This window comes from Sapajus apella, unplaced genomic scaffold (genome assembly GCF_009761245.1).
Source record: "Sapajus apella isolate SASKATOON/1434 unplaced genomic scaffold, GSC_monkey_1.0 scaffold47, whole genome shotgun sequence".
Classification (NCBI taxonomy): Eukaryota; Metazoa; Chordata; class Mammalia; order Primates; family Cebidae; genus Sapajus; species Sapajus apella.
Window position 1 is genome coordinate 3,800,844 of NW_022436987.1, and position 17,050 is coordinate 3,817,893.

General features: G+C 40.0%; 1 protein-coding gene across 4 annotated transcripts in view; it reads right to left on the reverse strand.

The window, feature by feature from the left end:
- Positions 1 to 6,210: 6,210 nt before the first annotated feature.
- STK33 (serine/threonine kinase 33) overlaps positions 6,211 to 17,050 on the reverse strand; it is a 193,054-nt gene continuing 182,214 nt past the window's right edge. For all 4 annotated transcript variants that reach the window (XR_004257577.1, XM_032240670.1, XM_032240669.1 and 1 more), the window contains one exon: positions 6,211 to 7,047. Coding sequence is in view for 3 of the 4 variants with exons in the window: in XM_032240670.1 (XP_032096561.1) it covers positions 6,847 to 7,047 (201 nt within the window). In the remaining variant the exon portion in view is untranslated. The remainder of the gene's footprint in view (positions 7,048 to 17,050) is intronic.

A 17,050-nucleotide genomic window follows, 5' to 3' on the forward strand; every position in this document is an offset into this window, starting at 1 on the left:
ACATAATCAGATGTCATGCCCTAGCTGAAACCTCTCAATGGCTTCCCAGTACATTTAGAATAAAAGGTTTTCTTCCTGTGGCCTCCTCGATCCTGCAGGACCTGATGACCCCTGCCGCTCCCCCTCCCTGATCATCCTGGCCTTTGGGCTAAGTCCCTAAAGGCAGGGAGAGGGAACAGGGGAAGAGCTTGGTGGATTCCAGGACTTGGAATTCCCCTCCCAAGCTCTTCCCATGGTTGGCTTCCTTAGAGAGGCTTTCCAGAGGGTTCCAATCCTATAATCCTCTATGATAGCACTCTATAAATTCCTTATCTCTAATCACAATATGTAATTATTTTATGCATTTGTATAAATGTCCATCATCTGTCCCTGTACCCCCACGGCTACAAGCTCCCTATGTTGGGCAATGGCTTTAACTGCCTTTCCATCATTTTATGTCCAGTGCCTATCAGTGCCTGGCACACGGCAGGTGGCCAGTAACTACTTCTTGAATGAATGACTGAGCCTTTCAATCCAGTTCTTAATGAACAGCTTTTGTATGGCTCTGTTCATGCTGGTGCCATGGGATCTGATGCTGGTCATCTTACAGGAAAAAGATTTTGGCGGTGGTGAGACTGTTCTCCAAGCAATCAGAATGTGCCCCAGGTAAGACATTTCTGCCGGGATTTCATATGGACTGGGCTACACAACAATGAATCCTGGTCAGGGACTGGTAAAAAGCTGATAAGCAGAAAGTTGATATGAAACTTACATGGCTAAATGACTACAATCTCTTGATCAATTTCTGTGCTGATGGGGGCAAGGGACTGAAGTTCCAACCAGGGAACTGCTTCTGTAAGAAAAACAGGTCTTGTGAAAATTTACTCATTTGCATGGTTTTGGGGAGCTAAAAGCCTTTTCTTCCAAAGTTCCAAAACAGCAATGAGGATCCTGAATAAGAACTACCTCTCTTCTCCTGGGACCAAGTGGCAGGCAATGGCCTGAGGGGTGGGCAGCCAGGGGGAGGCGGCACCGTCCTTAGCTGCTGGCTTCAGCCCAGAGCAGACCTCTCCCCTGTCCTGCACCACAGAATGCACTGATCCTATGGAAACATGGCTGCCCCCGGAACCAGGATGGTGTCAGTGTGAAAGGGACAAAACGTCACTGCATCTAACAGTCATCTAAAACAGTAAAAAGCTAGAGGAATGCAGGATGGGGAGGTGGACTGCACATCTGAACCCCACCTGCTTAGCGGCAGGCACACCTGCCCACATCACCTGATGAAGGGATGTGGGAAATCAAAACATGATAGTGATTCTAACCCCCACCTGCCCTGCGATGGGAGTCACTTTGCTCCTGGTAAGCACTGATCTGTCATGTCTGCACAGAAAGGACGGTCCCTGTGAATGCATGTGGAAGCAATGGAACCTCTTTTCTCTCTTCCATTAAAAACATATTCAAAAGCTTCTAAAGATTGCTCCAGACAAAAAGACCAGTTAAAGGCTTGAGAACTTACTTTTATCACACAAAGTCTTTTAGAATGCAACTTTCCCTGATAGAGTGCTTGAGTCTTGACCAAATTTGTCAACATGCAAAATAATTCCACTCCCTTCTGAAACCTCAAGCCCCAAACTTGTCAAAATTATCACTCTAGGCTACTGCTGGAGACAGAGGTGTTTGTGAGTTGCTCAGTCTTTTGAAACTGTGGGATCAAACTTCACAGCTGCTCAGGCCTAAAGAGTTGGGGAACAAAACTCTGAATGCCTTGAGAAGCGTGTGGTACAACAGTGACACTTGAGCCTACTGGCCGGGTTCCAGTTCTCCTTCTGCTGCATCTTAGCTGTGTGACCTTGGACATGGTTCTTAATCTCTCTGTGCCTCAATTTATTTCTCTGTAGAGATAACAATGGTATCAACCTCGTAGGTTGTGGTAAGGATGAAAACAATACATGTAAAGTGCTTAGAATGGTGTCTGGCATAGAGTAAGTGCTCTGTAAATGTTGCGCCTGTTACATCATGACTCCGAAAGCAGGTTTTGGTTAAAAGAGGTCCCGTCCACTACTATAACTCAAAGTCCAGCTTACAAAAAGACTTTGATTCTAGCAACTATATGGAAGTCGGTATTTGGACCAGGAAATATTGGCTGCCACCTCCCTGCAAGGGCGTCTTCCTCAGGGTCCAGGGAGTGTGTCAGCAGCTCTCCATCTTCCGTCCCAACTGCCCCACCCTTCAGTCACATGGGAATGCTGACCTTGACTCCTCCAGCCGTGCAACTGCTCCTGGGGATGGAGACAACTTTTTATGCTGACTGAGGCAAGGCTTTCCTAATGAATAGCTGGGCTTCAGGATCTTGCCGACAGGGAGGTTTTGGTCCCCAAAGGGCAGGGAGACTTTTGTGGCCCCTGTGTCAATGCCCTGGATATGGTCTGAAGATGCCACAGGACTTAGTTAGGAGAGAGACCAGCAGGAGCCTGGACAGAGGCAGGAGCTGCAGGGCATCTCTAGTCCTGTTCTCTGGGCCAGGACAGGACCTGATGCATGTTTGGAGGAGGAGGTCCAGGATCTGGCTAAGGTGCCTGGGATGGCACTGGGCAACAGGGAAGGGGAGGTCCCTGAGAGTGCTGTGGTGACACCGCAAGGGTCCTGTGAATCTTCCCGATGGGGCACTGGTGGGAACCACTGCCACTCCTCTGAGGGCTGCCCCAGATTATTCAGGGAAATGTAGAGAACTGACCCAGAGAGCACAGAATTGAGCTGATTAGAGTAGTGACTGAAGAAGGCAGCCGCAAAAATGCAAGACAGCTGCGAATGCCACCTCGCTTTGAAGAACAAAGGCAAAGAAAATTGGCTCACCAATGAGAATTAAGTGATAACAATGTACTGAACAGAAACCAAAATCTGTTCTTAGCCAGCTCACTCAGAAAAATGCGGTATCCTGAAGAGTACAACTGAATGATGTGAGACCTTTGAATAGTAAAAATTTTTACCTTAAAATGCTTTTGTAAAGTGATTTTAGTGCTCGTAGAGATGAAGCAAACACGAAGCCCAGGAGGCGTCTTGTCTTCACGTCGCCTCTGCTTCCCGGGCTCCGTGGGGTCCCCTGGAAGCCCTTCCCTGGTCCCTCACTGGCAGCCGGCAGCCAGCATGGGGTGGCCTCCTCCCAGGTCCTCTTGGCTGTCACAGTGAAGTGCTGTATTCTTTACACTCCCAAACTTTGAGCCCAATTTCAGATTTCAGGTTCAATCAGGCAACGTTCGATGTATCTGGCTCTGCCTAGGTCCCAACCTCAGGAACATCTCCCCACCACCCCTCCCCAACCCCTACCAACCACCCAGGTACATCTCTTTTTGTCAGAAAGAACTCATTTCTGGTTTTTGCCTTTTACTGTACTTTGGTAGGAGACTGGCAGCCAGAGACAAAACTACCTTGGGTCAGGAACAATGCAGCCCTCATAAGGAAAGGGTCTCAATCACCTAGGTTGTAGGAGAAGACAGATGCTAAACTCAAATGCAGACACTGAGGGTTTAACAGAGACTGTTCATAGAGGCACTGAGAGGGCTTAGTCACAAAGGAAGACATAGTAGCCAGAGCAATAGGCTGGTCTTGGCCTGCAGGGGCAGGGGACACAGCTGCAAGAGGGCTGCCCGGCAGGAGCTGTGCCCACAGAAGAAGGCAGCAAATGCCCAGCAGCCTGGCCCAGAGCAGGGAGGCACTCGAGCAGGGGGGTCAGCATCTGGACCTGGCTCTCCCCTTCTCTCATCTCACCTTGGTGCCTTCATTGACAGAATCCCAAAAAATCCAGAAGCCCAGGGAGCATGTTACTGCAGTCCCTGAAGATCAGCCTCTCTTAGCAGAGAGGGCAGAGCAGGCAGAGTGGTTCTGGAGGGGCAGATAGAAAATATCCAGCCCAGGGTCATTTCCCAGAGGCCACAGCTCCTTGGTCTCTAGCCAAGCGCAGCCATTATAAGACGCAACTTCCCTGGCCAATTTCAAAGCTCTGCCTGCTGCTGGGAATGCATGTTTAAACAAAGCCTTTATTCTCTGTTCCAACAGCGGGGCTGGAATTTAAAAAGCTTCATTTTCAAGACTGGTTGCTTTTGATCTGTCTAACCTGGAACTTACATTTTGGAGTCAAATAGAATTATTTAAAGAAAGCATTTCAGCGATAAGCACAAAACATTTTAATTTTTTTGGGCTGCTCCCCCACCCAACCCCCGTAGCAGCATACAACATTCCACTCAAAAGCAAAGGAGAATTTTGTGGCTGACTTAAAATTTCAGCTTCCGTTTCCCTGGGTCTTCATTTCCTCAGCCTGTGCCTTTATCTAGGTTTGCCTGTGTACTGGCCACGGGAGGGGGCTAACTTCACCTCAGGCTGGCCTGGAGCAAACAAATATTCTATGAGCAGAGCTTCCCTCCTCTCGCTCCAGCTTCCCGCTTTGGCAGAGCCATGTGCTTCCATCCTGTCTTCTTTATTAACTATAATTTATTTTCACTTTGCTTTACATATCCCCATTTTCCTTCCTTCTCTGATTTAAGGCCTTCTCTGATATCATCCTCTACTGTCCTCAGATGAACTTATCCCCAGCTCGCCCGCATCTCTCTCTTTTTATCACATTTTGGTGCCTTATCTATTACTCAAGTTGGAATGCTGATCACTACTTGCATTTCTTGAAAATAACATCTGCTCTGTGCTGTCCTAGACAGACTATGTCCTGCTGGGTCACAGCAAAACCCAGCTCCCCATGCTATGGAGCACAGGAGGTGTTGCAGTGTTTGTTATTCATTCCTTCATTGGCCTTTCAGTTACTGAAAGTCAATCTGAAATGGAAGAGCGCCCTTTTTTTCACAGCTGTGAAGGCAAATGGAGGAAGGAAGGCCATATATCCCCAGACCTTAAAGAGGCACATCTGCTGGAAAACAAAGCTCAGACATGGCCTGGTCCAACTGTGTTCTACACAACGAAGTGACAAAAATACAACTAAGTAACAAAATGATGTGGAAATGCTCTCTAGAAAAAGTGAGCTAAATTTCTATTAAAACAATTCCGACAAATCAAATGAACGTCTCAACGGAGGGGTGCTAACAGAATGCATCGTATGGTAGGCAGGGTGGTTGGCCTTGCATGGTCTGAGGTGGGAAAAGGTGAAAACACATTAATGTATTACAAAATGACTTCATCTTTTTGTTAGTGGTTAGTTCTAAACCTTTGCTCAAGCTTACTGAGCAAAATCACTAATTTTTAGGGCCACAAGAAATGTGGATAGTACTCTTTAACCACAGGATCTTCTAATCCAAAAAGAGTATCACTGTGAAAGGAAGAGTATTTTGAATATAGAGAATATTTCATTTTCAGGCCCAGGGAATAGGCAGAATCAAAGCCACCATCTTGGTTAGCTTTTCTGCAAGGAGGCAAGCAGCTACTGTGCACTAGGTCCCTGCTTTTCCCTGCCAGAAGTGACAGAACTACAGTGCTCATATCTGCCTTCGAGGCTACTGCCAGGGAAGGGATGTCTCCACTTAGCTAATGAGGCCAGATTTCTCATCAGGTGAACAGAACACACCCTTTACAGGCTGGCTCACTAAACCCTGAAAGAAAGCTTAAAGCTCGGGATATGGTTTACAGGCTTCTGATGTGACTGGAAGTAGTCATCAAGAAGGGAGAAAGATCTTGAAGTAGCTCTGTTCATGCCAGTTTAAAATAAAATACAGACAATTTCCACTAGATCTGCCTTGGCCAGCAGGTTCCCCCAAGGGGAAGCACACTGAAGGTACTAAGAAAGCACTGGCAGAACCACGTGGGGCAACACAGGCTAGTTTTGTCTTTGACTCATTCAGAATCACGTGTACTACTTTTTAGTCACCAAGCGGATATAAATGCAACTAGTATATGCTCAGCTGGCCAGATGTGGGCCATTCTGGAGACCTAACTGACCATTCCATGGGGGTTTGGAATGGAACTAGATTATGACTTTATGAAGGTAAAAGCAATTGCAAATTATTTCTTTAGAATTTTCTTAGGAAGCAAGGAAAGCACCTGTTCACCCAGTTTGACCTCAACTAGCAAAATTAGTTATTCAGGTGGAAAGGGGATGCCTATAATGCTAAGAGAAATTAGGTATCTTCCCCAAAGATGTACGCCTACCATTGCAGCAGTAGACCAAACTTATAATTTGCATCAAGGCTTTGAGGATCTTATCATATTCGCCTCTTGTTAACATAAAAATTACTGTGCTGAGTAACATCTGTTTTTTATTGATTCAATCAATACTTTGGGAATTTAGCAGCAAGTTAATGGCAAGCAGTTACAAAATCTCCTATTTTTTACGTTTAAAGTAAGTTGTCTTAAACAATCTATAGCAACCTAAAATCTCACAAACACAGGTGAATGACTGAAGCACTTCTGCTGGAATACCTATGGCAAGTTTATTAGTATTTTCTAACAAACTCTTCTAGTGCAAAGTGCACATAATTATTTGGAACCTCCATTACCATATTTGGCCTCTCGTTTTCCCCTATAAATAACTGCGCCTAAACATAAGAATTTGAAGTAAAAGTGAGCAAGTGTGCCCAGAGTCTTGAATTGAGGATATCTGCCCTCCTATAAAACATTTGCATACATCTTGAGTTGATTTCAGCTACAGCCCACTGCCAAGCCCACTGGTGGCTGTCCTTTAATGCCACATGCAGCTTACGCTGCTTTGGCAATAACTAGCTTCAATTTTAAGCTGGTGCAAACACATGGCAGGGCTCTGCAGTGCTAAAAGGCTACAAGCTCGGCACAGGGCTGTCCTCTTCCCCTCCTACCCCTCATCAAAGTGCTAACAAGAGCAGTTTGTTTTTGTGCTGTCCAGCACTGGAGGGAACCTTAGAGTTTCTTTTGGGATCTAGACAGGATCGTGGATTTAGCAGTGTACTTGGTTGCTGTTCCTTGGCTTGGAGTTACAGGGGTTTTCTCCAGTTCTTCCTTGAGTTCAGCTGGAAGGAGTTTGCTAGAGGTGAAACTTGAACAGCACATGTCAAAGTTGTCCTTACTGGTCGCAGGAAATTGCTTTTCATACGCAGTAGACTGCAAATAAAAGGTCTTGATTAATTTTCAGACATAAAGCAATGCACATCAATTCAAAGATGCAAGGAACTACAAAGTTGTCCAGGATTTGCAAGCTGGAGCACTCTCTAGATACAGGATACAAACTAGTCATACTGTAAAATTATTATTAAATGCCAGAAGATCCTTTTGAACCTTTAAGAAAATGAAATTGTTTACTGTTTGGTGTGGAGCAAACTCTACAGGCTCAATTTTGAAACCTCTGCAATCCAAAACGTAAGTACATGTCTGGTAACATTTGCGTAGGGAAGTCCACTTAGACATAATTGTACTCACTTCATCTTTACAGATTTCTACACAAGCTCAGACATTTGTATGGATACCCTGACAAGCATAACATAATTATTCTTTCTAACCTAGGTACAAAGTGCTGCATATGGCCCATACTCACATCCTCACAATTTTCCCACATTAATTCCGGAGACTGGGTTCTAATCCCAGTCACACCATTTGGGCAGGTCTGGAGACCTCTCCAAGCCTCTCTATTCCTTTCCCTTAAGTGGAGGCAAATAATATTTGCACATTTGCCACAAGAGGTTACCATGAGAATGAAGAGAAGGGTGGCCATGAAAATACTGTGTGAGCTTTACAGTAGAAATCAAGCAGATGGGGTTTTAATAGGCAATTGCATTTTCTCAGGTCGCCTCATTCCACAGTAAAGGAAGTGGTCTTCAATCCTGCTGTCATGAGGGAGGCAGGGTCCATTTTGACTTAGGCCCATTTTTAAAGTGATCACTTTTAATTAAGTGAAGCTGGAACACAGAGTTCTAAAAGAGTAGAGATTGTCTCAGGAGACCCAGCAAGCAGCATAGGGGCCAAGCCATTGGGGGTAGAGATACAGAAGCTCTGATTTACACAGAATGATCGAGGAAAGGGCTCACAAGTTTAATACTCTTCTTACCTCAAAGTCACAGCACACTTGGGTTAAAAATCAGGTGAACAATTTTCAAAGAGTGTGAAAAGATGGCATGTAACACAAAATAAATGCATCTAGTGCTTCTTTGATCATTCAGGTTCTTGTGATGTAATGACCATGTTTTATATCCAGTAGTAGCACTTTATACATGTTTGCCTAGTGAATCCAGGACTTCTCAGGGCTGCAGTAAAACTCTGGGTCCTGTAAGGCTTTCAACACCTATACTTCAGGAAACAAAATCTACCTGATCTTTGTTTACCAAAGACAGCCCTTAAAGGGTACCTCTTCAGAACATCACTCATGTCTGATTTTATAATCAGTATATGCTAATTCTTAAGCAGGTAATACTTAAAAATCATCTTGTGCCTTAAAATTTTAATTTGTATAAAATTTGAAATGTAAAAAGGTCATTTTTGCTAGTTCCCCACCCCCCCGCCCCAGGAAAACTTCTGGGTTGCTTCTGTGTATTCTTTTAAGCACTAGAAAATATTTAAAATTATTCAGTATTCCTTCACATAGGTTGTATTCTTAATGAAAACTCCTTATGTTCAGTGATAAGGTGAGGATACAATACTGCTGATGTTCAAGCATCTGGCTAAGAACAAGTTGCTTTGTTTAGTACAGTGCTGGTCTCTAAGATATACACCTTATCTTGAAAATTTCAATTCATGAAGTTTAATTACCTTTACATACAAATCCTATTAAAAGGTGAATCTGAGTATAACCTTCTCTTTTGATATTTTTACTTGGATTTTGAGTTATCATCCAAATTGTTGAGGAAGTAGTTTTCTACATGTCCACTACAAGTAATATTCCACAGAGCAGGAATAAAGATTCATTTTCCTTTTAGTGTGCTTATATTCCTATCTGGCTTAACAGTTCCATTCTTCTTCACTCTCCATTTGCTCATGTAGTCGAGTCATTACGGTAGTCTCAGGAGTTGCGGTCACCAGGAAGAAATACTCAGAAACAGTCTCTGTGAACAGAATTATTGATGTAGATGTTTTTTTTCCCAAAAACTCTATAGGTGCTGGTAATTTCTTCTTAAATACAACATCTTAAGATCATTATTAAAGTCTTCTGGCAAATTGGAAGGAAAAATCAAACTAACCAAAAATGTTTAGTTGCTTTGGTGTAGAAATACGATACTTCTGTTTCATATTGTAGTAAGATAAGAAAATGGTTTTCCTCAGTCATATTTACTTGTAATTTTAGATAGTATATCCCCATGATTTAATATTCACAATGTTCAAAATCTCCTCCTTGTCCCCCTAGTTAACTGAGCTCTACTCTCAAAGACAACCAATATTGTCAATTTATAGTGTATGCTTCCAGAGAAATTTTATCCATTAGGTGGAACCAAATGGAAGTGGTTGTCATTCCACTGTCATTTCCATTGGCTGCATGTCAAAAACAGTCGAATAATGGCAATTTCCTATGGTTCAATCTAATTCATTGATACAGTTTGGCTGTGTCCCCACCCAAATCTTATCTTGAATTGTAGCTGCCATAATCCCTACATGTTGTGGGAAGGGCTCAGTGGGAGGTAACTGAATCATGGGGACAGGTTTTTCCGGTGCTGTTTGTGTGACAGTGAATAAGTCTCACGAGAGCTGATGGTTTTATAAAGGGCAGTTTCCCTGCACACGTTCTTTTGTCTGCAGCCACGTAAGGCGTGTTTTTGCTCCTCCTTTGCCTTCCACCAGGATTGTAAGGCCTCCTCAGCCATGGGGAACTGTGAGTCCGTTAAACCTCTTTTTCTTTACAAATTGCCCAGTCTTGGGTATGTTTTTGTTAGCAGCATGAAAACAGACAAATAAATTCATCTATTGACATGCTTTCTTCCCCCACTTTTACACAAACAGTAGCCAACTATAAACACTCTTTTACATCTGGACTTCTTTCAACTAATGATTATCTTGAAGATCATTCCAAGTCAATTCATAGAAAGAAAAAGTCCTCATTCTTTTTTCTGGCTATGCAATATTCTTTTGTTTAGAAGTACCATAATTTATTTAACCAGTCCCTTCACAATAAACACTCAGGTTTGTTTCCAATCTTTTGCTAGCAAATTCTGCACATGTCGTTTTGCACATGCGTAAGTTTTCTACAGGATATATATTTTAGAATTGAAATTCCTGGGTTAAATGAGATATGGATTTGTAATTTTGAAAGATATCATCTCCAAGATCAAGGTGCTGGCATATAGAAAAAAAGAAAAGAAAAGAAAAGAAAAGAAATCATCATGTCGCCTTCCACTGCAGTTGTACCAATGTATAATCTTACCAGTAGCATACAAGAGTACCTGTTTTCTTATCTCTTTGTCAATTTGGTTTTCTTAATACATGTTAAAGCTAATATAGTCATCCACATTTTAATTGAGCTCCAAAATCAGCCTAATGCTGACTGCACCAAAACAAATCACAGTATTTGCTCCTTCACTCTATGGTAACATCAATTCAAATCTACTTACCTTTATGCAAATATTTATGCTTCTGTGTATATGGGTTTGCCTTGTAAAATACTGTATGTGTATGTGTACCATACCATTTCTCTTTGCTAAATTCCAGTTGTATAAAGTTTAGGATGCCATTGTTTAGGAAGTAGAATTCTAATAGTTTTTCTAAAGGAGTCTGAGACTCCCCTCAAATATCCCTCATTGAAACCATTCTCTGATGCTAACAGAACACAGATGCAGAATGGCCACCATGGTGCCCTACAGGCCAGGCCATAGTTTTCTTCACAAAGAGCCAAGCCTCTTAGTTCCTGGAGTGGCCAAGGCAAATTCCAGCTTTCAAGCTTTGTCTAGAAACATGAAAAAATCTTAATTTTTCAGAGATTTATTTTGTTAGATTATATATTATCTAAGTTTTGTGTTTCTCCTTTTCTTCTCTCATAGCTGGTGGGATTCCTCAGGGATCTATGCTGTCACTGAGGCAATTTTATAGTTTGTAAGTAATAGAACAGAGAAATGAAAAATGAAATTGCCACAGCTATAAGATCTTCCAGGTCAGGAAAAGCAAATAGAAGGTGATGAGCTCCCATAAGATTGTACAAAGTGGGTGAAAGATAACAGAGGAATTTCAATACTCAGTTCTAAGGGGAAAGATCCTAAATGATCATTATGAGACTGTTGGCCATATATTTACCAATCCAAGAGAAGACCTATAAAGCACTGTAGGCTGTTCTTTGAAGATACTGGTCTAAGGTACCATTGCACACTTGTCAGAAAAACCTAGCTATCATCAGAAAGCTTACAGGTTTTTCTTTGATTTCTATCATTTTAGAAATCAAAGAAAAAATTTTCTATCCTATAAAATAATGATGAATTCATACCTGAAACACTGCAACCAGCTTGAACAGATATAAAGGGACCAGAGAATGTTTACAGACAGGCTACTAATATGATTAAGGGGTGGAGGTTTCTCTTTAAGAGCGCTCTTCAATCTAAAAGATAAAGAATAAGAGGCTACATATAATCAAAATCTATAAAATAAAGAAGGGGGCATATTTCAGCACTGTGGAGGTAGACAGCATCTCTGAGTGCTGCAGTCAGTCAGGATGGTTACATCAAGGGCTGCCTCAAGCAGCATTTCAATTGTTCTTCATCTCTGACAAATTCTTACCATTTGGGACAGTTGAAGAATAGTCAGTTCTACTGGAGGCAGAATGATGGAAAAGATGACCTTACAAGCTTTCCTCCGGTTTCACCTTTTTGTAATTCAGTACCCTTGGCCTAATTTCTCTAGCTCATATTATTAATCTTGAAAAGGGGGCTCCATGTGTGCAGGGGGAGATATGTAACAAGAAAATTGGACTAAATATGCATATTTCATTATTCACTGGCATAGCTTTAACCTGATGAACTTATCTGGTGATAATGGATGCAAAACCTGTAAGCTCTAGGCATATCCCTGCAAGTTAATACCAGTGCATGATTACTAGAAACTGTTAGCATTTCTCTGAATTTTGAGTAAAATACATGCTATTTAAGTAAAGTGGCTTATCACCATAGCAACAATTTCTAGAGTCACACATTCAAATTATAGGCCTGCACAAGGTCCAAATGACAAAATTCTGATATAAGTTTTCTGCTATAGTTTTGTGCATAATGGCTACCCACCTTCTCTCACATCCCTATGGTTTTCAGAAGGAAGGGAAAGAAAAGCTGAGAGAAGAAGAAAAATTGACTTCCAAATACATAAACTTCTAAGGTTACTGGTGTAAAGATCTGGGTCTTGTGTGTAGTCAATGAAAATAAAATCTAACTTGCAAATTAGAGAAAAATATAAATATCTTTCTTTGTAACCGAAGAATTTATATGCAGTAGAATACACATATCTGAAGTGTACAGTTTCATGAGTTTTGACAACACATAGGCCTGTATAACCAACATCACAATCAAGAAATGTTCAGAACAATTATCAAGAAAGTTCTCTCTTGCCACAACCCAGTCAACCCTCTTCTCCTGGGGGCCACACTGTTCTACTTTTTTCAACATAAAGTAGTTTTGCCTTTTCTAAACTTCACATAATGAAAAAGAGTGCATTATGTACTCTTGTATCTGAGTTCTTCTGCTTAACATTTTTAGTTGAATTTTAATTGAGATATTCGTAGATTCTCATACTATTGAAACTTAAGTTTTTGAGATGCATCCATGTAACAGTAATTCATTTCTTTTTTCTTGCCAAGTAGTACTCCATTGTATGGATATACCACAATTTGTTTACTCATTCTTCTGTTAATGGACATTTGGGTTGTTTCCAGTTTGGGGCTGCTTATATATAAAGCTGCTACAAACATACAGTACAAATCTTTTTTGTGAATTTGGGATTGCTGGATAAATGGTAAATGAATGCTTAACCTTAAAAGTAAATGCCAAACTATATTCTGAAAGAATGTCACCATTTTGCATTCCCACCAGCAAGGTAGGAAAATTCCAGTTGTTCCATATCCTTGCCAATATCTGGACTTGTTAGTTTTTAATTTTGGCCATTCTAGGAAGTATATAGTGATATCCTGTGGTGGCTTTAATTTCCATTTTCCTGATGACTAATGATGTTTAGCATCTTTTCAATGCTTATTGACTACTTGTATATCTTCCTATGTGAAGTTTCTGACCAAGTCTACTGACTATTTTAAAACGTGGATTGCCTTATTACATTGTAGGAATTGTTTACATATTCTGCATACAAGTCCTCTATCATATATATTTGTTGCAAATATTTTCTCCCTGTTTGTGGCTTGCTTATTTTTTAACATGCTTTTGACGAGCAAATGTGTTTTATTTTTAGGAACCATTTTACCAGTTTTTAAAAGTGCTTTCTGTGTTCTAAGAATCTTTGACTACCTGCTGGATAGAATATAGTCTCTTATGTTTTCTCCTAGAAACTTCATAGTTTCGCTTTTAGATTTAGTTCTACGCTTCTCAAACTAATTTTGTGTACAGCTAGGGGGTCAAATTTCATTTCCCACTGTATATATCAACTATTGTTCCAACATTATTTTTTAAAAAGGCTATCATTTACCCCACCAAATTGCTTTGAAATCTCTGTCAAAAATCAACTGACTATAAACATGGGTCTATTTCTAGACTCCCAATTTTGTTCTACTGATCTATTTGTTTATCCTTACATCAGTACCACATTGTATTAATTACTGTATCTATGTTGAAATCAACATAGTGAATGTTGAAATCAAGTCATATAAGTATTACAACTTTGCTCTATTTTTAGGTTATTTTGTCTGTTCCAAGTTTTATGTATCTCCAAATAAATTTTATAATCATCTTGTCAATTTATAACAAAAAAGCAAGTGATCTAGATTGCAATTGGGATTGGCTTAAATGTGTAAGTTAATTTCGGGAGAACTGACATCTTAATAGTACCAAGTATTCTAAACCATGAACATAGTGTATCTCTCCATTTCAGTCTTTTTCAATTTTGCTCAACAATATTTCATGGGTTTTGGTATAAATATTTTGCATATATTTTGTTAGATTTATCATTAAGTGTTTTATGTTTTGTGACAATTGGTATTTTAAAATTTTATTTCCCAATGGTTCATTGCTAATATATAAAAATACAATTTTTATATATAGATCGTACATCCAGCAACCTCCTTAATTCACTTTTTGTAGATTCCTTGGGATTTTCTATGTATACAAACGTGTCATCTGCCAGTAAAGACAGATTAATCTTCCTTTACAACATATATATATAGTTTTATTTCTTTTAATTGCCTTGTTGCATCAGCTAGACCCTCTTGTACAATGTTAAAGCGAAGCAGTGAGAGAGAATATCCTTCTCTTTTTCCTAGCTTTAGCATGAAAACGCTCAATATTTTACCATCGACAATGATACTAATTGTAGTTTTGGATTTTTTTTTTTTTGTAAAATCTCTTATTATGTAACAGAAGTTCCCTTTTGACCAGTTGTGGTGGCCCATGCCTGTAATCCCAGCACTATGGGAGGCCAAGGCAGGTGGATCACAAGGTCAAGCGATCAAGACCAACCTGGTCAAAAGGGTGAAACTCTGTCTCTTCTAAAAATACAAAAATTAGCTAAGTGTGGTGGCCCACATCAATAGTCTGAGCTACTCAGGAGGCTGAGGCAAGAGAATCACTTGAACCTTGCAGTGAGCCAAGATCACACCACTGCACTCCAGCCTGGCGACAGAGCGAGACTCTGTTTAAAAAAAAAAAAAAAGAATTTCCCTTTTATTCCTAGTCTGTTGAGGATTTTCTCATGTTTGAGTGTGGAATTTTATCAAATGCTTTTCCCAAAATTATTGAAATAATTATATAGCTTTCTCCTTTATCTATATATGGCGAATTTAATCCAAACCTACACTCCTGGAATATACTACACACTTAATTATGATATGCTATTCTCTTACACATTTCTGGATTCAGTTTGCTAATATCATTTGAAATTTTTATGTCTATAATTTATGAGAGATATTGGCTAATAATTTTCTTGTAACATTCTTGTCATGTTTAGGCACTGTTATTTATAAGGCAAGCGTGCCTTATAAATGAGTTGGGAAATATTCTCAAGAGTTTGTGTGTAAGTTTTCTCTTATTTCTTCTTTAAATATTTAGAAGAATTAGCCAGTAAAATCATTTGGGAATAAAGTTTTCTTTTTAGGAAAGTTCTTTATTACAGATACGATTTTAAAAATAAATATAGAATGATTCAAATTTTCTAATTTTGTGTAACTGTTTTTGTACTTTTAAAAGAAATTTGGTCATTTCATATAACTTTCTCAATGTATTGGCATTAAGTCATTAAGAGCCAGTAAGTGTGAAGATAGCTCAACAGAAAGTATCCAATGTAAAAAACAGAAAAAAAGAGGTTTAAAAAAGAGATAGTGTCTCAGGAACCTTTAGAACGATAGCAAACTGTCTAATGTATGAGTAATTGGAGTTTCAGAAAAAAAAAAAAAAGACAATGACAAAACTTCCGAAACGTGGCTAAAGGCACACATTTATAAATTCATGGATCTCAGCAAACCTCAAGCAGGATAACTGTGAAGAAGAACACACTTAGCAATCACATTGTCAAACTGCTGAAAAATCAAAGATGAGATGATCTTGAAAGCATCCAGAGAAAAGTTACACAATACATATAAGCAAAGAACATTTTAAATTTCCACAGATACTTCATCAGAAAAAATGATCAAAGGAAAAAAAAAGAGTATCAGAATTGGTAAGTATCTGGATAAATATAAGATAATTTTTCCTCTTAATTTCTTGAAAACACAAATGACAATTTAAAGCAAAAATAATATTATTTTGTGGGGTTTATAATTATGTAGGTGTAACACATGTAACTTGTATAGCATAAAGGTAGGGTAAGAGATAAATGGACCCAAATTAATACATTTGAAATTGAAGCAATACTTGTTATAACCCAACCACAATGGGTTGGTTCTCCACCGATAAAGGATATGCATAGCATAGCCAAACAGCCATAAGCCCTAAGGGGAGCTGAGCAAAAGTCAGGCTTGAGAAGAGAGGAAAGTGATTTAAAGGATTCACTAATACCTCTTTTAAACAATGGGAATCTGGTTAAGCCTGTGGTAAAACCTAAGCCTTATACAAAAAGCTCTTGTGTGGCAGTAGACGGGGGACAAAATATTCCCTTAGAACAAAAGCCTTGTTTATGGGAGCCTATGAATCCGAGGCAGCAACTCACACTGCAAACAGCATTAGATCAAATAACAGGTCAAGATTCATGTTAGCATAATTAGTTATTTGTACCTGTATTAGTCTGTTATTGCAGTAGTTATTCAACTATGTTTGAGAGGTCCACACAATCAGCCCCAGGTCTGACGAGTCACTAGAAGGACTCAAAGGGCTCCACATTTATATTCGTACTCATGGTTAAAACTTATTATAGTGCAAGGATGCAAAGCGCAACCAGCAAAATGAAAAGCACTTCAGGCTAAGTCCGAGAGAAACCACAAACAAGCTTCCAAGTGTCCTCTCCCAGGGGAATTGCACAGGCTGTGCTTAATTCCCTCTGGAGTTAGTTGTGACAGCATGTGTGAAATGTTGCCAACCATGGAAGCTCACTGGAGACTCAGCACCCATGGTCATGTAGGCAGCCTCTGCCTAGCACTTACCAAACTCCCAGACTCCCAGAAGGAACGTAGGTATTCAGCATAAACCATATTGTTTGCACAAACAGTTTGGACAAAATTAGCTATTCTTATCAGTTAATGATAGTAACTGCCCAAAAATCTAAGTTCCCAGAAATAAGCCAAGGGTCAACCTTGCAAATAAATAGGTCTTTTGAAGGATGGCAGTTTAGGCTGCCTATGTTAAGTCTTTCCTACACAACTATACAGCAAACAACTGCAAAAATTCCAGTATCTTGTAACAGCAAGTATTTACTTTTCTCAATTAATTGCAGAGTTTAGTTGTGCTAGGCTAAACATCAGGTATTGGACTGAATTCAGATGTGTTCCACAAATCTCCATAATTCTGAAACCTGTGGTTTTCTGCAGGCATGCTTTTCTCATGGCAAGTGACAGAAATAGAAA